This window comes from Molothrus ater, chromosome 1 (genome assembly GCF_012460135.2).
Source record: "Molothrus ater isolate BHLD 08-10-18 breed brown headed cowbird chromosome 1, BPBGC_Mater_1.1, whole genome shotgun sequence".
Lineage (NCBI taxonomy): Eukaryota > Metazoa > Chordata > Aves > Passeriformes > Icteridae > Molothrus > Molothrus ater.
Window position 1 is genome coordinate 124,828,504 of NC_050478.2, and position 22,276 is coordinate 124,850,779.

The following is a 22,276-nucleotide window of genomic DNA, read 5'->3' on the forward strand; positions in this document are numbered from 1 at the left end:
TATTTAAAATGCTTCATTACCAAGGCCACAAGATGACATTTTATATCTAGTCAGAATGCCTAGCTCCCATGCACATTAGACTAAGCAAAATTAAGCCACAGCTTTAGGTCACAGATATGAGGGATAGTCCATATTCCATAAGGGGAGGGGGGCAGATGAGGGATTTTCTGCAGGGCTATTGAAGAGGGCTGACAAGAGCCTGAAGCCTTTTGTGACTATGGCAATATTTCACAGTGGGAAGAGCTCTGCAGGATTGCATCTACTGGAATACTCTGCTTTGCAGCTAGAGCAAGGCTCTGCAGGCCATCATGGGAAACAATCACAACTGATCAGCAAATCAATAAATGGAGAGCACCAGTGATGGATGATTGCCAGGACAGTAGATGAAGGTTCCTGCATACACAGCAGTGCTAGAAGTCACTATTAACCATTTTGTAGTACTCCTTGTTTCAGTGTTTTAGGCTACAAATCAGTCCCCTGACCTTTGTCAAGACAAAACCTTTGTTAAGACTGAGTAACTGTAGTGACAATGTTTACCCATTTAAATTCTGAAAGTAAAGGCAAAAGGACTGCTTAAATTTGCTCATATAATCCTTTTACTTCCAGTAGTAGTTTTTTTTAATTTTTTTCACTCACTCCAGTTGCTGATTCTGTTCACTTGATCTTCTTGCACCTGTAAATTTTGAGTGTTCTTCATTCAGAACTGAGGTTCAAACCACAGTGGAATTTTCCAGCTGAAGTCCTGCATTATTCACTGAAAGCTATGCAAGAAAGTTTCCTGTATACTCAATCCTTCCTGAGGAAGATTCATGACACTGACAGTTAGTTTGTTCTGAACTACGCTTCCTATCCAATTGTCTCACTGCCCAGCAAAAGCTATCTTGTAAACATATAATTGTATCTTAAAATTATTTTAAAAATATCTAAGAGGATTAAGTCTGCCACTCCATCTTTCAAAGCAACAAAACCACACCTCCTACAATTGTGAACATTCAGGTACCACCTTGTATATAAACTCTCAAAAGCATTTTGAATACACAGCAATCTTGACTTCCCTGTTTTATTACAAAAACTTGTCAAAATTGCAGGCTAGGTCAGAAACAAAACACCTTTAAACTTACTAATTACATTTCAGTGTCCTTTTACATTACAAAAGAAGTGGGCATATATTGAAGTATCTGAGAAGACAATGTTTAGCAAAATAGCTAGTTTCCAACACAAATAGAGTGAAGAGGCCCAAAATAAGAATCATAACAAGTTTTTCCTCAGATAACATTATTGGGAAACCTAACAATGAGAAAGCCACATGCTTCAACCAGCTGATAGATCTCCAGCACAAATGACTGGCAAGATAACCCATAAAGTTTGAGTCTAAAGCTTGAGGTTGGAGACGATTAATGAAGCATGATCTCCTTGGAGTAAGTTGAAATATTCGCTCCAAAACCCAACTACAGGTGCACACATAATCCTACATCTAAAGGCACCACACTTTATGATCTGAGCACATCAGAAGCCAAGAAGAAGTGGTGTTCAACTCCAACAGTTTGAGGCCCCCAGATCCAGCCTGATGGGTCACAGCACTGGACCTGATGCATGCTAAGAAAGGAAGCACAGCTAAAGCCACTGCTGCTAAAGTGTATTTATTTCTAACATGTTCTCCCATCTTAAGTACTTTTTAGACATATCTCCATTTAACAAATAAAGTTATGCAGATTTTGTTATACAAAAGCCACAGAAATGGTACAGAAGACACTTCAAAAATAACCATGATCCCACACATATTGTTTACAGCAATAAAATTACAGTGAAATGCTCAAAAGGCTTGACATCCTTGTCAACAAGAATTTAAAAAGTAAAGTAATTTGAAGTCTGGCTTTTTGGGAAGACCTTTAAATAGGAGGCTGACCTTGTTAACATTAATCATCTGGCATTAGGTACATCATCAAATAAAGTGTTTCTGAAAAATCTGCATAAATCAACTGATATAAGAACCTGACATTTATAATATGCAATCTCATGAAACTTCAATATATCATTTTTCCAAGTAAAAATAGTGGGACAGCAGTACGTAAAGTCAGGTTTTCCAAAGCACTGTTGTGTCTTAACTAAACAACCAGTGAGACAACTTTCTTTCCAACACAAAAAAAAAAAATACTAAGAACTGATGTGACATCTTTTTTTTAAAGTGCATTAATTATCCGAACAGTGCACTGATGCTTTTAACAATCTTAAATACAAAAATGCAGAAAACCAGTATAATTTTCAAAGTTTACAACAACTGATACCTAGAATTAAATCACTACCCTTTACGTTCAGGTATACATCTTCCTCTGTGTACATTCTGTAAAACACAATGGAAACCTGGTCCTGGTTGGTCATTGCTTTTGTAGCTTACGAAAAAATTAGAAAATTAGGTAAAAAATATGGACTGTGGGCTTATTTTTTTTGCCAGCTGAAGTATTGAAAACTCTCTTGGATTTAATGATTCCTTAGACTTTGAAACACACTCATCCATGAAGAAACCCAATCAAAATTAAAATTAAAATAATACTGCATCTTAATTTCAAGTAAGTACATTTGGTGACAGGTTAATTAACTTAATTAACCTGTTAACTTAATTCTGGAAGATGAACATATTTTCTGGCACAATAACTACTACTTTTGAAATTGTAATGGATTTGCAAGTATACTGGCCACAAACGAGGCTGAAGAAGAGACTGTGTCTATCTACCATTGGAAAGATAGAATGATGACTACAAAACCAATGATACGGAAGTAATAAAGGCTTTAAATTGCAGCCAAAACTACAAGCAACCAACAGGTTTGGAAATGTGTGAACCACCTCTACAAAAACTGCAATGAGGTAAGGAAATGGATACACTGGAGACCAGACAGAGAAAGACTGGATAAACAGTAATGCCTTCATCTTCTTGGGTTCAGGATCAGATGTGATGATGTGGTGTTAGGACAGTGGGTTTTGTTTCTGTCACTGACAGAACTAGAGATCTTTATTTATCTATACATCAAAGAGTCTCTTGCTATGTGTTCCAGTATAGTATAAAACTTGAAAATACTAGTTGCATATATTTACTTATTTTTCTAGATTTTATCTAATTGTGATGTTAAATAAAACACTCAACAGTTAAAGCTTACTTAGAATGTTGTTCAATCTCAAAGCTCTACTTAGCAGCCACACCAGTACTGAAAGACTACCATCTATTCAAGGCAGAACGACCACCACGTGGGAAAATGAGACAACATTGGATAAGGACATTTATGGTGCAGCTTTGGTTTTCAGTTGGTTGCATCATCTCTTCTCAGAGGAATTACTTGAAGGGCTTTGGCTATCCTCTCTCCAATAGCTCGACTACTTGCTGCAATTATTCTTCGAGACATCAAATCAAATGGTCCACCTACAAAGCAAAGCAAACAAAGCAACCAGTTTATATCTGAATAAAATTAAAAGTTGGTATGAAAATAAGCACTGAAAAAATTGAGTGTAAATTATACATTATTATTTAGGACCAAATTTTTCCTCTGGACAAAAATGCATTTAACACAACAAGTATCTCATATGAGCCGCATTTAAATTCTCTTCAATGGATGTTTACTGTCCTTTTTCCCTTTTCCAGGAGTCCAGCCAAGGGACTAAAGGTTGTCGTCTTGCTCAAGAACATACAATCAACCTGTTCCTCATCTGTTAACAGGTTGGGAACTGCTCAGTAGTGGTAGCTTGGAAAGAGGACTGAAAAGAACTTGCCTTCTCATTTCAGCTACATTTTGCTCCCCCATCAGCCATTTAAAAGGACAAGAGAGTATTATGCAGGTCCATGCATGTACCTGTTACATCCAGCAGCACTCCACCAGCTTCAGTAATAATGATTCCAGCTCCTGCCATATCCCAGCAGTGAATCCCCATTTCGTAATAGGCATCAGCTCCACCTGTTGCCACAAGGCACATGTTCACAGCTGCTGTACCAACAGCTCTAATCCTACAGGAGATATAAGATGTTGTTTTAACTGAGGAGAGTTTGCAAAAAAGTTACAGTGTAATAGAAAATACAGAGAACACAGAAATGTCATGATGGAAGGCAAACTGAACTAGAGCAAGCATGATGAAGTGCTGCGGTGAAACATAAAAAATGGAAATGAAGCGTTACTTGGAGAATTTTCAAAATACAGCAAATTTGTAGCAATTACATTTACAAATTCTGTTAATAAATTTTTGTTTAAACACATTTTAAATGATTTCTTGAACTAAAACATATTATGGAAGATCATTTCCCATGAAACAGTAGCAGTCTATTCTGCTCTTTGAATGCCTGAATTCAAGGAGAGTGTACACTTTTCAGTGCTGAAAACACTTTTCGTTTTCAGTTTCTCTGGTGAGGCTCAGTAAACATTTCTGACTTGCCAAACCCTCTAACAGTAATCATAAAAACTAAATTACACAGCATAAATTTGGTCTCGATAACTTCACCAAATCCTCAGGTCAAATTCCAGCTTCTTCTGGAAATGTCAATGTACTTAGGCATTTTATTTGTAAACAATAGTTTGAGACTGGAGTTGATTAAAGTTGCTTCTTGCAATAGTTTACCTGCTATCAATCACAATTTAATGTACAGTTTACTGTTAATTGAAATAACCGCAGTTTTTAGCACAAGTCACACTTACTTGCTAAGTTGAACTCACAACACATCTAAAATGTATTTCCTACTTACATCTTAGCATAAATTATTTAGCAACATCAGAAGACTTTTTGAAAATAGGAAAAAACCTACACGTTAAGTGTCAAAACAAGAATCCTGAGAATCTCAGCATAAAACTTGTTAGATCAGAAACACAGATACGGTTGAGTAATGAAAAACTGTCTACTGAAAAATTTTATACAAGATGGTTTGTGGAAATGTAGACTGGCTTATCTGGAGGAGAAAGAGCAGGGAATGCAACCAAAACAGGAGCAGTTTATGGACAATTTAAACTACTCAGATTAAAATTGTATAGTTTTGAAAGAGGAAAGGGAGATCTACTTTTGTCTTATATATATATATATGAAACAATTTTCATGACTACAAGGAAAGGAAATTAAGAAACGTCATATAGCTTCTGTTCATCCAGTTTTATCTAGGGGGAAAAAAAGGCACAAAATTGTATTTAATTTTTTTAACTACTAAGTACAACACTTTGTAGTCCTGCAAGCCCAAACATGCTTTGCTTCCCAACACTGATTGTTAGCATTCTCTGCTGCATGTCTCTGCTTCAAAAAGTTAAATACAGTTTCTCTCTGGAAGCTACTAGACAGAAACATTTAAATCACATTTCATATTTAAGGTGTCAAATACAATGCAACCAAAACTTTCTAAAAATTATTGTATTTACAATATTAACCACCAGTATATATAAATATTTATAGAAATAGGAAGTATCTTACCCATGAATAGGAATACTGAGAAGTCTTTCCATATTAGAAAGAATTATTTTTATAGCCTCTGGATCACGATTTGACCCCAATTCTGTTACTAAAAGGGATTTTGTAATGTCTGGAAAAGAAACAAAACCTCACTCTTCCAACAGCACAACTTAAACAGTCACAGTAACTAGCAGAGTTTACTTCATTGCTTTCTTATAAGATTGAATAAAAGTATGAGGTATCTTAATAAAACAGTACATATATCAAACATATAAAAATCTGTCATTATTTGGAAAATTGCAGGAAAAAAAATACAAGTAAAGAAGCATGATCTGCTCCAACTGTGCATATACATTAACTGATGCCAGTATTAAACAGAATTCTATTGCTATAAAAATTAAAAAAGTCTTGAGATACTAGAAGATGTCATTTAAAGCATGGATTTTACTTGATGTAGGGTTGTAAACATAGAAGTGTGGTACTAACTTAAACCAGCCTGGGAGAAGCTGAATTGTTTGGCAGATTTGTTTCACTCTAAAGAAACATCTCAAACAGATTGCAGACACATAGAGAATCAAAGACAAAGAAACAAACTAACAAAACCACAATACATGGGAAATAAAATCTTCAATTGTCGAATCCTGATTTTGCACAGATCACATCATATACATCAAAGAGAGCATAAAAGGTGTTTCTTAAAACCAGACAGCCCATGGCCAAAGAAAGTCTTGCAAAACAAAACTATGAGCTAAGAAATATCAATATACCCAGGTCCCAAATTTCTCCTGTCTCACTTGCCATCTGGCAATTACCAGAAAGAAGCTATTCAGTTCAGCTTACCTTCCTGGCCTGATACTTGCAGCTTCTGACCATTGCAAAATGCACCTTTTCCTTTTCTGGCAGTATACATCTTGTCTTCTATACAACTATACACAATTCCAAACTCTATCTGCAAGAAAAAGGAAAATTACCTTGTGGGGGTTTTCCCTTTATTCCTATTTCCTGTGAAATAGGAAATTACAGAACTTAGTTGTAACTAGAACAAGCAAGCAATTAATTTGAATTTGATTAGATATTAAGTAATAAAAACGATACCTTTTTGTTTACAACAAAGCCAATTGAAACTGCCACAAATGGAAACCTACAAAACAAAACATTTCACTAATTTATAGTAGATACTAAATTTCTTTCATTACCATGCTTACTCTTAATAAAGACAGTTAAATGTAATGTATATTTCAAAAACAAACTTGGACTATACAGAACTGAGTTTTCTGCAGTTTGCACAATTTAGCTGACAATAGAGCCAACAACACTGGTTACCATTTGAAACACAAAGTTTTCTACCCACTGGGGCTGCCATTCCTGTTACAGCTGTTCCTAGCCTAGGGACTGTTTTTCTCAGCCAAAGAATGCAAACAAGCTCTATGCTATCAACCTTTCTCAGAAGGAACAAGCTGGCTGAAATGGTCCCATAGAAAGAACCAAGTTAGCTCTCCCACCACCTCCCCTTTCTCCACCAAAGCCATGACAAAGAGAGATATTGAAGAATGCAGGAAGAGTGAAGACCATGGGACATGGCGGATTGCATCTCAGTCTAAGTTTGAAACAATCAACCAATGAATTAATTTTTACTTTTTTTTTTCAATTCCCTGACATTTGCTTTTATTCTTCCTGCAAAAAATGCCAACTTTTAAGCCTGTGGATTCAGCAGAATGGGTTCTTTTCCTGTAACTTTCTGAACATGTTATTTAGCAGGATTCAGAAGGTGTTTCAAAGCCATTGTGCACATAGCAGCAGTCATTTCAAAGCTGAAATTAAGCAGACTCAGAAAAGCTCACTGGGGCCAAAATCTATCACATTTAAAAGATGTAATTAATAGGCTCTCAACGATACTCTGTAAGTCCCCTCCTCATCTTGGTGTGAAATACCATTGGTAACTACTGGTGATATCCTGCCTTCTTTCATATTGGGGCTCCTAGACCTCAATGGATTTGAAATTTCTTAGAAATCAGCACCTGAAGCTGTTATTTCCTTTCTGAAGATCCTGCAACTTCTTATTCTGTATCCTGTTCCTGTTGAAATCTGACCATCTATCTTTGAAATCCATGCCAAAGGCTGCTGACCCCTGCTATATAATACAGGCCTCGTATGGAACAGGTGTTGTAGGTAACAGAGCAAGACTATTACAATACTCACAGGAATATTAAAATGCTTGCAAAGACTGCCCAATGGCTCTCAATAAGCAGCAATTTGTAACTATTAACAAGTTCATAGTATCTCTTTTAAAACAGTTTAAAAATTAAAAACAACTTTACTTTCATGGAACTTGAGAAAGAGAAAGGGTAATCAGATGAGGTTGCGAACATAAAGAAAAATGAAAGGTGGACCTGTGTACAAAGTTGGTAGTTCCATCAATAGGATCAATAATCCATGTGGGGTTATCTGTCAGAATGCTGCCCTCTCCAGCTGCAACAGATTCTTCACCGATAAAGCTACAGTAGAAACACATTTAAAGACAGAAATTGTTTAAAATGTCTGAATGACAACATTGTCCTTGACATTGAAATTCTTAAAAGTGAGATGAAGCTTTGAAGCAATCGTATGCAAAAAGCTGAGAAATACAGTATTTATCCAGAAAGCACCAATCATATCTGACCAAGCTTGCATTAATATTTATACTGTCAAGGATAAGCACAATATGCAGGGAAAAGAATTTTATGCTTCAACACAGAAATAATACCAGAATTTAGCATTCAAAATATACTAGAATAATACCAGAATTTAGCATTCAGAACATTGACATTTCATAACTTTTTTCCAGTCAAATTTTGTTCAAAATAGCTATAGCTATTTACACCTTTCAGCTTATTTGTGCTATACAACATTATTTTGTAGCTTGTGTTTTCAGTGAAGAACGCCTCTGTGGTCTTACATACCTGGTTAGAACACTGCAGCAACTGTTAAATTTGAAAATTTATTTCAACCCAAATATGACAGAAAGTTGTTAATCTCAAAAGTTTAGTTTTACAAGCATGACAAAATGGTAACATGGTAAAGGGATGAAATTCAAAGTTTCTTCTTCAGAGTTCCTGAAGAAGATGGGTGAGTGCATGTTCAGCCACAGTATTAAATCCCAGGACACAGCACCCCAAATTCCACAAGTTTTGCTGCTCAGAAAAGTGTTTTAGACTGCAAAATTATTAGAATGAGTCTAAGTGGGAGGAATTCTCTTTGAGGCCTTTTGCAGGTTGTCACAATTTATCACACATTACTCAACCTATGAAAAGCTTGCAGCAAACACATGCTTTCCTCCAAAACCACGTAAAATAACTGCTGTGAGGAAAGAGATGAGGTCTCTTTAATACTGACTGGGAGTTTATGATTAACTACAGAAGTGAGGATGACTAATCAGAGAGAAACAGCATGTTTCCAAAAAGCAGCAGACCTTCAGAAAAACGAGACTGAATATAGGTGGATGAGTAATTCACTAGGAAGTTCAGCACCATTATGTCTAATGTCACATTGGTTACCTAAAATAAAAAGAAGCTAAAATATTCTGAAATGCTTATCAATGTCACAGAAACTGTTATTTCAAGGTCATTCCAGAAGTTTGTATGCTTACACTAATTTGGCTACTGAACTTTTGCACCACCTCAGCTGTTCCAGTTCTATATAGATTTCTTACATTTCACATACACAGCTACAATAACAAAAGCTCCAAGAAACTGAAAGAAAAAATTAGCAAACTGACTTTAAGGAAACTGTATTAAACTTGAGCCATTATGTCAAAATGCTAAAGACAGACCCATGCAAGCAAAATACAGATTACCCTTCAAGAATACATTTTTCAGGGGGTGGGGGACAGGGGTATAGAGAGGGATGGAAGAAGGGGAAAAAAAGGGAAGAGCAATTAAGAAAACCAGTATTTTGTATGACAGTCTTTCTGTTATGCAGAAGACCCTGTCTTCTTTTAAGGATGTTGTATGTTGTAAAACTGTATGAGATCTGCCAAAGGCACACTCAGTTCCACAGGACCCATCCAACACAGACAGCAAAGGCACACTGGTTTCAGAAGCAGACAAGAAATCTGGGGTTTAGGTCTCCTGGGGCCACCTTTGACTTTCCAACACAATAACCAGAAGTTTCTGAACTGGAAGTGACTTTTAGCCTAAGTTTTGTCTCATGTCAGTAGACCTGGGGACACATTGTTTTGTTGCTACAGCCCTGGGCAAAACTTCAACCCAATACTACTCTAAAATACTTAATTTGTTGAAGGTAATGCTACAACTTGCCAGCATGCCAGTTGTAATAAAACTTCACCAAGCAAAATCATAAACTTTCAATTCTTCTTCTGTCAAAAACATACAACAAGCCATACCTGTGAGAAGGATACTTTTCTTTTATCAAAGAAATAATGAAGTTTTCTACTTTTTGATCAGTTTCTGTCACTAGATCTACAGGTGAACTTTTAGTCATAACAGATATTTCTTCTTTGAGTGCTCCACGGATTATCTGTTGAAACAAAATCAAATAGAAAAAAAAAATCTTTCACTGTTAACAATATGGAAAACACTAGGTTTTCAAAAAAACTTAACATAATTTTTACAGTCATTTTCTGTACTGCACACACAAAACACAAGCAGTGACATAACCTGGATATAACTGCAGGAGCTGGGACTTGCACCTCTAGTCCCTATTCAGTACAAAGTTTTACATGGCTTTAAATCCAAGTACAAAAGGAAGATCTCCAGGTAGATGATACTGGAATCCATTTTGTAAAGACAAATTTTAGATCTACAAATTTAAATACCAGAGTTGAATAAAACACCTAACACTGAGCTCAAATGAATTTACCAGAGTTGAATAAAACACCTAACACTGAGCTCAATATTTTTTGCCAGACCCTGCATTTATGATCTTAAAACTATCAGTATCAGCTTAAGCAAGAACCCATGTCTCACAGCCCACAAATTATTACACTATAACTCAGAATGATTTTCTGAGGGAAGACTTTATTTAATGAGGTTGTTGCAGAGAATGTTCCACAGACTTTGCAGCTCCAGGGGACAAAATTATTACATGTACCATCTTGACTGGCTTCCACAGCCTTGAAGTGTACTAACAAGAACTACTATGAACCAAAACATTTGGTAACCACTTGTGCTGAGGCTTTGCCAAGATGTACAAACTTTTTCTTGTTCTAAGCCATCTCACACCTCATATGGCAAAATATCACCGCTGTAAGGGATGGTTCTTTTTACAGAAGCAAAGCAGTCTTCATGAAGAGAAACAAACATAGATTGGTTTGGGTTGGAAGGAGCTTAAAAGACCATCTAGTTCCAGCTCTCCTGCCATGGGCAGGGACACCTCTCACTAGACCAGACTTAGAGCTCTGTCCAACCTGGCCCTTGGACACTTCCAAGCATAGAAGGAACACAATATGATACTGGGCGCCATCAACAAGCCTCGGTACAAAGCTGACTGAGGTGTTCCCAAGAAAAGACTGTCACCAGCTTTCAGGTGGTAAAATAATACCACAGACAGGAGTAGTTTAAGGGTGAAAATCGAGATGCGCTTTGTTTACCACAATTCTGAATTTTATTGTTAAATCAAACTCAAGGAACAGAAGTTACTCCTTAGTCTTTAATCGGACTGCAAGGTAAGGAAAAGTGAAAAGTTGTTTTCTTAAGTTAACAGATTTCCAAACATAAAAGACACTCTAATCTTGTACTTGAACATAACAAACTATTCTACCCTTTTAGGTTTTTGACAAAACACTCTCCAAAAGAAATTCCAACATCAACCTCCTTCAAAAGCTATACACATATCAGACTCAATAAATGACCTTATTATTTATAAAGAGCTTATACATACCTCCCCAGCTTTCCTTGCTAAACCAACTGCATAATCCATACATTCTTGCCAGGGATCTGCCATCTTTCCCGAGATAAAGAGCCTAGCAAAAGGAAAGATTAACACCAAAAATTATTATGGCTTGTTTTCTTCCTTTTATCTTATTTTTACAAATTCGAAGTTTTTTCCTTCACCTGGTTTAAGTACTGCTCACAGGAGGAAACAGGCACAGCGCACGCCCCGCCCCAGCCCGCCCCTGGCTGCCGGACGCGTCCCGAGCGCTGCCGGACGCGCGGCCCCCTCACGGCGCCCGAAATGGCGGCTGCGGCGCGCGCCGCACTCACCGCCACCGCTGCCGCCCAGGCGCAGGCGCCGCGCACGAGGTCGCGGGCCCGCCCCCTCCGCCGCCGCTGCTGCCGCTCGGTGGCGCCCCCGCCTGCGTGTGAAGGAGCCCCGGGCTGGGCGAGGCCGCCTCGGCGCCGGCGCTGTCAAAATTTACAGGGGAAGTGTTGAAATTATGACTTTGATGTCGACTTCTTGTTGAGAAGAAGATTAAACGTGGCAGGGCGGAGATACCGTAAATGCTCTCCCATGGAGCACGCGGTTGAAGTTTGTCGTAGAATTAAAAGGATAGTTTGCGTTGGAAAGGACTTTAAAGATCATAAGCAGCCTCTCTGCCGTGGCCAGGGATACCTTGCACTAAATCAGGTTGTTCAGGGCCCCATCCAACCGGGCCGTGTTCCCTTCCCGGGGCGGGGCATCTACATAATCTCTGTGAAACCTGTGTCAGGGCCGCAGAACCCTCACAGAGGGCGAGTTCACAGAGTTTTTGAAAGTTTTGAAAAACCACAGAGTTCAGCGGTTTTTGAAAGCAATTTGCAGTGCAACTGATGCATCTTCAATATTAATTAAAATCATATAGAGGAAAAAACTTTCCAAGCCTGACTGATACCAGTTTTGTTGGTTTTTTGGTTTTTTTTTTTTTCCCTGTGGTCGTTTGAGCCTATTTTCTGTTATCAGGTAAAGACAAAACACTGAGGGCTGGGCTTGTTTTGTTCTCACAAATTGCAGCTGATGTAACTGACTGTCCTATGTAGAATGGTGATCTGGCTAAACAGGGCAAGGGTTGCAATTTGCTTTACGCTTAAAATAATCACAAAATGTCTACCACGCCAAAAGAAGCAGTCTTACCCCATTGCCCCAGTGCCAACCCAAGGCACAGCTAGGCCAAAGGGGGTTAGTTTTGTGCTTTCCACATCACTGAACAAGTTTCCACTCTCACTGAATCTGTTGTGTGGGGCAAGTCACTGTACAATTCCACATTTCCTCCTTCCCATCTCATAAACAAGAATAAGCCTGCTTTTTAAAGTATTCACAGTCATTAAAGAACTACAGAGATGATAAGTTGTGTTTTTATTGATTATTTTGCAAATCGCGCTTTACAAGGTTACACCAAAAGCACACAGACCACTGAAAGAGGCTCTTTGGCTCAGATTTGGTTTTTGTTGAGGCAAGCAGCTGAACGTGCCTCAGTGCAATCTATATAGGACTGCATGAGTGTTATGAAAAATGGCTTTTTTTTACATCATTAATGTATACTTAACGTTACAGCAAGGGTTTTACAGGAGATTTCAAATTCTGCATTCACCTTAAAATCAAGAGAAGTAAAACAGGAACGCATGAAGTTCTCTCCTAACAAATATAAGAATTTTCCTAATCCAAACCACAATTTCTATTCCAGCTGAAATTTTGTATTTAATATATGAGGCTACTAGGAGGAAAACTAAGCTGCAAGGTGTATTTTTATGTGTCACCTGATAAACTGGATGAACAGAGGTGACATATTGATAAAAAAAGTCTGCAAATCAGACTGATCACACCCCAGGGTGCACACTTCCAAAACAAACACAGAAACAGAAAATTGTGAAATAAAGTATGGGAGATTACTGCCTGCTTTCTTAGTGTGATATATTATTTCTTGCTTAGTACAGCATTGCCCAGCTGATCTAACAGGTCACATATCCAAGCAGAATTGAACTCTTAATGTTAATACAACTCTTTCCAAACTGTTGCATGTATTACAAACCCATGCCAGGCAACCTTGCAGCAATGTTTGAACTGGAACAAGGCCAGGAGCTGCTACCACAGCATCTCACAAAAAGTTTGTAAATCCTTGACCATGTGCATTCTCTAAAATTACAGCTAGAATCACTAAAATGCTTGATATTCACCAATTTGTGTAGTTTGGCTGAAAGTATTGTTTGTTGTAAAATCAGGAAGTATTTATTTTGATAATTTTTTTTCTTGCTTGCATAACTTTACATACTTTTTTTTTGCATCTACTAGAAGTTAAAGTTTTGTTTATTAACTTAGAAGTGAAACAATTCATCACCTTCTAAGCATAGGGCTGTAAAATTATCAGTGGTTTCAAATGAGAACTGACTCCTCCAAAGTATTTTGGTTTTTTTTTTCAAATGTAGTTGCTTAACTTTCTGTATGAAAATGTGCTAAGACAATGAGTTTAAAAAAATTAAACAAAACAAAATGCTAAGTAAAGATATGCTGAAATCTAAACAGGTAAAATGAGAGGAGTTCTAACCTATGCAAGATCCTGGAGGTCTGGAAAAGTTTCTGCTTTTGTTCCAACGACCATTGATTAGGGTGGAGTTTTCATCTCTTCTCCATTATTTATCTGTCAGACTAATTTGGTTTTGCTTCTCAGTTTCTGAAAACTACCTGGAATGAGCTTCTGTGTACAATCCTAGACAGATTCCTGGAATAAGATGATAGTGAAAACTTTTTGGAGTCTTATCAACTGTGACTTGCCAGGTTTGTACTGTCATTTACAGGCTGATAGACCTTAGCCATTACTGGCAATTGATGAAAGCAACCACCCTGGTAAAACCTTTGAGGTCTCCCCAAAGATTTACTTCCTGTATCCCAAGTCTATCTTCTCTTTATCCACAAAAAAGTGTTATTTCAATTATTTTGCCTGAAAATGCTAAGGCAGAAAAATCAGGGGCAGGAGGAAGGGTGTAAGTAGAAAACTATTGAAGATTTAGCAAAAAATCTTCTGCTAAAAAAAGGGGAAATGACCCTGTTGCACAAAAGTATTTTTCACTTGCTTTTGTAGCAACAGGTTGGGGAAAAATGTTCTGCTTAAGGCTCTTCCCAGCTCACTGGTTCCACAATGCTGTTTGGGCTCTTACTGCATATTCTGTACCACAGCAGCCTAAGATAAAAAGAAAGATGAATAGACAATTGCAGATTAAAGGGAGGAAAACAAGTAACAAGGGAAAAGGGAACTGTTCCTCTTGTACTGGAAAGCAAGATAACAGCTGGAGAGACAGGCAGGGGAAAGCAGAAAAATGCTCCTGTACTTTCCACTGACAGGAGACAAAGATTTCCAAAATATCCAGCCACTGAAAACCCTTTCCTTCATGGAAACCAAAAACATCTTCCTTTGCATGACATCCCCACCACATCCAGTAAAGTAATTTATTCATACCTTAGTCATGTCAAAACTACAGTAAAGAATATTTAATGCAAAATAAGTGACAGGCTTACTGAGATCTTTTATCCCCCACTTAATCACACAAGATTTACAATCTTGTAATTGTACAAGATTGCAATCTTGTGATCTTACAAGATTCACTCAGGAAGACACCTGAGTGAATTTACTTTTGCTTCATAAAGTTTTCCTCCTAAATGTTATTAAACTATTACAAGAAGAAAATGTGGACCTGGTTTATGGACAGGGCTGGTTTCCAAATGCCATCAAATCTGTTTGTGTAGATGTAGAAAAGATGCTGCATTAGCATAGTATGTTTCTTTCATTCAGAAAACTGTCATACTGCAAATTTACATTTTCTTTATTTATTAAAACATACTGTCCCCACCACTTACACAAAAATAAATACCAAATTTAGGAAAAAATTCTTGACATAATACAGCTCAATAGAGCAAGAATTTATTCTAGAATGTGAATATTGGTAATACTAGTTATTATAATTTTCCTTTCAGGACACAGTTCTTCTGTCAGTCAAGCAACTGAGAAATTGATGGGAATTGTGTCTTTACAATGGAAGACATTCTGGTATACCAGTGATTTAAAAAGAAAACTGGACTTGCTTTAATACCATGCTTATAAAAAATACTGGATTTTTTTTGTTTTTGTTTTTGTTTGTGGAAATGTATTGACTAACTAAAGTAGGATTCTGTATCTTCTATAAATAGAACATCATTATCAAGATACTCCAGAATTATATTTCCTCCATTGTACAGTGGACAGTCTTTATCAGATAGCCATGTTTCCAGTGTGTGCTCACATGGCAAGGCTTCTCCAGAGGCAGTATGGCATAATCTCAGTTTCTGTAAGACAAATAGGACAGAAATTAACACCAAGATTTGCCTATCCAAGGTGAAAGAAGTGGGGTGGGAGAGGCACAAAAGGCTAAAAAGAAAACTAAAACCAAAGTGCAACAACCTGGAAAATGTTTGTTATTGCTGACTTACCTGGGATGTTGATTTGTTGTTGTCATTTTTAAGGCTTGCTAAGGAAGCTGCAAAATCTACTACTTTGCCAATACTCCACTTACTGCAAAAGAACATGGGTTTGCTTTTCTCTTTGTTCCCTTTTGGTAAAAATACTTGAAAGTAAATTCTTTCTGTCTAGAAAAACATGAAAAATAAGACAAACATTAAAACAATTGATAAAGACACAATGCCAGGGCCTCACACAGGAGGTCACCTTTTCTGGGGACCAAATTGATTGTGGGCAGGAAATAAGCCCCCTGGTTCACTTGGCAAATTAATTATATTGGACTTCTCCCTTGAACACCCGAGGGGTGGTGTTACATCCTTAATGGAGATAAAATAAGGGAGGCTTAGGGAAAACTTTTGTTTGTGGTAAAGCTGATGGTCTTACCACTCTGGCAGGATTTCATCAACAGTTTGCTGACACTCTCATGCCCTCTTACTGTGCAGTCTCATGCTCTCTACAATGACATTCATTAAACAGAATGAAAAAATCCAGGAATCCTAGGACAATCATGGAGTTTCCTGGGTGTTCCACCTTTCCTCAAAGTAATAGTGCAGTCAAGAAATGGAATGGTCCACTAAAATGAGCTCTAGGGCAAAGTTTCCTTATAGGAAAATGAGGTAAAGCCCTACTTAAAGCTGTTTGATGTTTAAAATAACCAGTAGACACCCACCAGATGGCCAGTAGAAGAAGCTCATTTTCCTGCTTTCCAACAGTAAAATGTCTAATAAACCCCCTAGTGTCAGACTTTCTCTTTTTTCAGGGTGACAATGTTCTTATTAACTACTTTATGAAGTTTAAAATACCAGTCTGTCCCTTTACTAACTCCCAAAGCAAAGGGCACATGAGAAACTGTTTCTAGATGAGGACTCCATTTACCTTCACAGAGGTTTGGATAATTCCCAGGAATGGGCAATTTCTTATCATTTCAAGAAATGAGTGAAACTTGGGACTTTTTGGCCTGAACAAACCTGGAGTATGCCCAAGAAATAATCACTTTACCTTTGTAGAAATCTCAGCTGTAAAAAGATTATCACAGTACCCACTGTATTGTACTGAAGGTTATCTGTACCTCCTTCCTCCCTGTTTCATGAATGGGATGATAATCGTGCTATGCAGTTTATGAAAATAATTTCTCACATGGATTTTTACACATACAAATGGTTTTTGTTTATACAACACCCTCAATCTTCAGGTGCTAATTCTGGGTGAGTAGCTGAATCTGCACCTGAAACATCTTGGTACCAATCTAAGTTGGCATACTCATTCCTCTACACTCTCAAAATTAGCAAACTCAAATGTTTAAGGCACATTCTTATGATAAGACATTATCCACTGCAATGCCCCAACATATGAATTCAGTCTTGGTGGGGAAACCAAGCAATTACATGTTTCAGGGCTAGATGATCTGAAATTTTGATATTGCTAGCCAAGTATTAAGATTTGACACTACCTACAAAAAGGGCCCAGGTGATAAGGAACCACAAGCTAAGATGTGCTATAAAATTCTATGCTGCACTACTTACAAAATTGTGCTACAGTGATTCTGTAAGTCCTGTTCTAGTCTAATAATGAAATTCTATGCTCTGCTGATCATCAAATTCTGCTAAAATAACACGATTTAATAAACTTAGTGCTGTCATCTTTCTGCCAAGAATCCCCATAAGACCCCGTTTGTCCCTGCTGTGCTATGTGACAGCCATGTGGCAGGCAAACACATTTTTGCTATGAAGTAATAGAATTTGATTCCACTGCTCCAAACTCCACACAGACATCTTATAACAGACTTAAGACTAGTGAGATTGCTTTTGGGTACCAGGCTGAAATGTACATTTAAGGGGTTGTGGTCTTGAAAAATTAAATCCAAGACCAAGGAACCGAGGAAACTCGATGAAGATCAAACAATTTCGTAATCTTTCCAGTTCCTTTGAGAATTCAATTATTGAAAACAAACATCACTGACCTGAGGCAAGGACTTGTCCCCACATGCGTGCATTTTCAGTTTCATTAATGCCACTTTTGCTGCTGTCTCACTGTTTTTTGCTCCTTTGCGTTTTTTGCTTTTCACTTCGTCACTCTTCTTAGAATCTGAGAACAATATTATTCCTGTTAGTGTCATCATTCTGACTGTTCCCTGAGCATTTACATGACATAGACCTTAGTCGGTTGGGTCTCATTGTATTGCCAAGGATCCCATCCCTTTTTATATCTGTTCATATTTTGTATTTCCCAAAGTCATGTATCAGCATTTTTAGTTCTAGCAGAATTACTTTCCATTGAAAGGTAGATAAACACTATCACCATGTAAACACAGGCTGCAAAAGCCAAATAGATACAAATTCTGGAGCTTCTACATCTGTGGCTATCACAGCATTCATATGGCAACATTTCAGGTCCTCCTTTCTACACATAACCCCACTGTCCAGCTGGGCAGTGCTGTTTATTCTCTTTCCATCCTAGAGCTTGTTTAAAACCTGCAAAACATTACATGGTAGTATCAGACTTTTCTGGGTATCTTGATTGTGTGGATGTATGTCAATCCCAGTAGACTGACATACACATCCAACACAAGTGCATTATTTGCACATGGATTAATATGTAAATAATAATGGCTAGGTACAATTCATTATAGTATAGTACTTGTAGAATGACAACAAGACAATAATTCCAAAAGAAACCTGTGCTCTATTTATTCTTTAGATTCTTGTACTGTTGTTCTTGCTCAGTTTAGATGAACAGTATTAAATGTTGACATGTAAGTTTAGGGCTATATAACCAAGGAACTCCCATCCTTTCTTCTTATTTGGTGAAACCTGACCCCTTAAAGGAGGTCAGAAACTCAAATAGTATTCTGAAAAAAAAAAGAAAAATAATATATATGCCTCTGTACTTGCCTATAATATGCTGAACAAGCTGCTGGGTGGCAGCCATTCGAGGTTTTGGTGTGTCCAGCTTCTCACATTCATGGTCTGATTGATGACGATGTCTATAAGCAACAAAGTAAAACTTCTGTTGCATTTTCCATGCATTATTGATGAATATTGATGTTTAAACAGTCTGTTCCACTCACCTGAGACAAAAATGTTTTTCACAGTAAGGACATAACACTGGCAAAAGCTCCTTTCCACTGCAGTCCTTGTATGAGCATGGGTAAGATCTGTGCTGATCAGGTTTCACAGAACTGTTTCTTATATTCACCTAGGAGTAAGTACAAAATATTTTGTGTAAATAAACAGATACTACAGATATAAGTTACCAACCCAGCTTTCTCAAAGATCTGTGCTACCTCTCCATTCTATGGGCAAACCTGGTACAGCTACTCTCTCCTACTTCTGCCCTGGTTATGTTTAGCTCAGAGGCTGAAAAAGAACTGTCATGCTACTCAAAGTCAATTTACTTCTGAGAGGAAGAAAAAGAGTAGATTCATTTTTTAAGTCCTTCACATTCTGAGTTAAATAATTCATACTTAAATACCATGTGCATTCATCTAGTCTGAAAACACACAGCTAAGTTGCATAGAATTTTAATTTAAGGCTGTCATATATTATTAGATTACCTCAGAACACCCATGAGCATCCCGGCTCCTGTGCTGAAGGCTTTGTGGAAAAAGAAGAAAATATCACACTGTTATCAATGTTCCAGGAAAAAAAAAAACTTGCATGCGAAAACATCTAAGTGTTTAAAGAGTAATCTGACACATTTTATAACGGAAAAACTTCAATTAGATAATGAATCTTTTCCAAAGTTTGTTCTATCCTATGCATTTCACTTCTTGAATGGACAGATCATATTCTTTCTTAGAATGTAAAACATTTAGCTTTTGGAACTGATGCTTCAAGATAAACAAACCATTTCAAGAGAATGAAGACATTAGCATGCTTAAGAGTTCAGTTCAAAGCAACTAGAGCTTGTCTGTTTAATGGATTTTCAAATTTCTTCCATAATGGCAGAAATCCCTTGAAGGCTTCTGATACATTAGAAGTGAAATCTGCCCCCAATCTCTGAGTTTCTCTCAGCTGCCCTCTGCTAATCTGAAGTGTAAATCAAAGTGCAGACCCTGATTTCAACCTTGCAAGAAACCTCAAAATTTTTTTCAAGAAGAAAACATAATCAGCCACCTCCTTGTGGAAGCCAGCAGATGGGGTGTTTTGCATTTTAGCAAAGCTTTTGACACTGTCAGAATGTTCTTCTGGACAAAAAGGTCCAGCACACAGCTAGACAAGTCTGTAGTACTATGGTTTGAGCTAAGAGAGTCACAGTTAATGCAATTGCTTCAATCTGGTGGACAGTGGAGTTAGCCAGGGCTTAATTTTAGTGCCTGTGCTCTTTAGAATTTTTATAAATGATCTGGATACACGTTATGGTTGCCAGCCATTCTAAACCAGGAAAAGCTGTCAACTCCCTTGAGGGTGGAGCAGTTACACAGAGAGATTCATGATAGACTAGAGAGCTGGGCAGTCACTAACTGTATGAAATTTAATGAGAGCAAGTACAGGATTCTTCACCTGGATGAGGAAATTCTGGTGACCAAGTGTACAACATAAGGAAATGGAAAGAAGTTGTGTTATGGGAAGTTCAGGTTGAACATTAGGAAAAGGTTCTTAGAGAGGGTGGCTGGGCACTGAACAGCCTCCCCAAGGAAGTGGTCATGGCACCAAGCCTGCTGGAGTTCAAGGACTGTCTGAATGACAGTTGTATGCTTTAGTCTTAGTCCTGCAAGGAGTAGGGAGATGGACTTGTTGACTCTTGTGGGACCCTTTCATTTTGAGGTGCTCTGTGATTCTATGAACTTACCAAAAGATGCCTGAACAGCCATCACATACAAAAGGAAGAAAATCTGAAACGAAGAGATTTGTTTTCAGTTAAGACAACATGGTTGTTGTTTTGTTAATAGTTTCTAGCTTAATTTTCACATGATTAACTTTTGTTCATCAACATCACAGTGAGACCACTTAGAACACTATTTACTGAGAGTGGATTATTTACATTTTTTTTATGGGCTGCCAACTGGAGGAGATGCTGGCTGTTTGGAAGGGAAAGCATCTCCTCCACTGGACAGTCATAATGATCCTGCCCCTTCTTCACATCATATCATACATACTCTGTCCTTGGGTGATTAAAATTGCACAGACTTCCTAAGCCTCTGTACACATCCTCTGCCTACCACATAAATTCTTGCACATAAAATCACATCACTGTCTGCTGAACTCCACCACATCATTAATGACAGCAAATGCCAGGTCCAGCCCACTACTCTGCTTCTCCATCCTTAGGATTTTATGCTGACAGACCACCCCGCAACTGAACCACGCAGCTCAGGTCACAATCATCTCGATCCCTTCATCTCTGAGTGGTCCCTCAGAAAGTTTTCGGTACGGGCGGTTTGCTGCTTCTTTCTGACAGGTTTCATTTCCAGTCACACTCTCCGAGATCACTGAAGGCACCAAGTGTGAGGAAGGGGCAAGCAGGCAGTTAACCACCCAGTGAGGCAACCCAGGTGACAGGCGCTGGCACTGCAGGGCTGCAGCAGCACAGAGGATTCCCGGATCAGGGGGACACGCCTCACAACCCCGCACCGTCCCCGGCCCCGCCGGGACCCGCCGCGCCGTCCCTTACCGAGCTGGCGGCACTCGGGCACCCCGCAGTGCTGCCCCACCTCCAGCTCCGCCATGGCGGCGGCACGCAGGAGGCGGAGAAGCGGCGGAGAGGGCGGGGCCGCGCTGCGGAGGGGCCGGCGGGACCCGCCCCGGGCCGGGCCGGGCCGGGCCGAGGCGGGCGGGGCCGGGGGCGGTGAGGACCCGCCCGCGCCGGGCTGAGCCTGATCCCGAGCCTGAGCTCGCCCCGGCAGCTGGGAGCTGCGGGGGTGCCGGCAGGACCGGCTGCATCACCGGGCTCAGGGCGACCTGAGCAGCCCATGTTGGCCCAAGCCTCAGCCTTCAGTGGGCCCAGAGCCGCGGCTGGTGCTCCTCGGGCTGTTCCAGGGGGAAAAAAGGCGTAATTTGTGTCTCATTGTGTCGCTATTTGCGACGTCCCTTGGGGCAGAGCCTTGTTCCCGGAGGCAGAGCGGAGGTAGCCCGACTTCCCGAAGCACTTGGTGCATTCTGCAACCTGTTGGTGCCACTGAGGTTTCCTTAGCGGCGCATCCACTACTTTTGTACAAAACCACATTCCTTCAGACTTCAGTGTTATGTTCCCAGCCCTGATCCGCTGGCACACCTGTGCCCGAGGGTGATGCTCTCCCGAAACACCTTCCTGCGGCATGTCTCCAATTCTGGGCTCCTCAATAGGAGACACGGAGCTCCTGGAGAGGATCCAGCAGAGAGGGACAGCATTTTTCAAGGGACTGATTATCTCCCTTCGAAGGAAAGACTGAAGGAGTTGAGGCTCTTCAGCCTTGAGAAGAAGTGACTGGGAGAGAACATAACCAATGGGCCTATAGAGAACAACCTATAGGCCTCTTATGGCAGAGT

The 22,276-nt window shown here is 39.0% G+C and overlaps 2 protein-coding genes across 2 annotated transcripts; both read right to left on the bottom strand.

The window, feature by feature from the left end:
- Window positions 1-1,624: 1,624 nt before the first annotated feature.
- On the bottom strand, window positions 1,625-11,578 carry IMPA1 (inositol monophosphatase 1). Its single transcript, XM_036406954.2, has 9 exons — window positions 11,461-11,578; window positions 11,288-11,369; window positions 9,792-9,925; window positions 7,801-7,905; window positions 6,506-6,551; window positions 6,251-6,359; window positions 5,432-5,540; window positions 3,841-3,992; window positions 1,625-3,413 (listed from the first exon to the last, which is right to left on the bottom strand). The coding sequence occupies exons 2-9, from the start codon at window positions 11,348-11,350 to the stop codon at window positions 3,295-3,297; spliced, it is 837 nt and encodes a 278-aa protein (XP_036262847.1). The 5' UTR covers window positions 11,351-11,369; window positions 11,461-11,578; the 3' UTR covers window positions 1,625-3,294.
- A 1,084-nt stretch (window positions 11,579-12,662) lies between these two features.
- ZFAND1 (zinc finger AN1-type containing 1) lies at window positions 12,663-21,477 on the bottom strand. The gene is made up of 8 exons (XM_036378824.2): window positions 21,423-21,477; window positions 20,601-20,643; window positions 19,363-19,402; window positions 18,877-19,004; window positions 18,701-18,792; window positions 17,770-17,894; window positions 15,782-15,937; window positions 12,663-15,637 (listed from the first exon to the last, which is right to left on the bottom strand). The coding sequence occupies exons 1-8, from the start codon at window positions 21,475-21,477 to the stop codon at window positions 15,467-15,469; spliced, it is 810 nt and encodes a 269-aa protein (XP_036234717.1). The 3' UTR covers window positions 12,663-15,466.
- Between the last annotated feature and the right edge of the window lie 799 nt (window positions 21,478-22,276).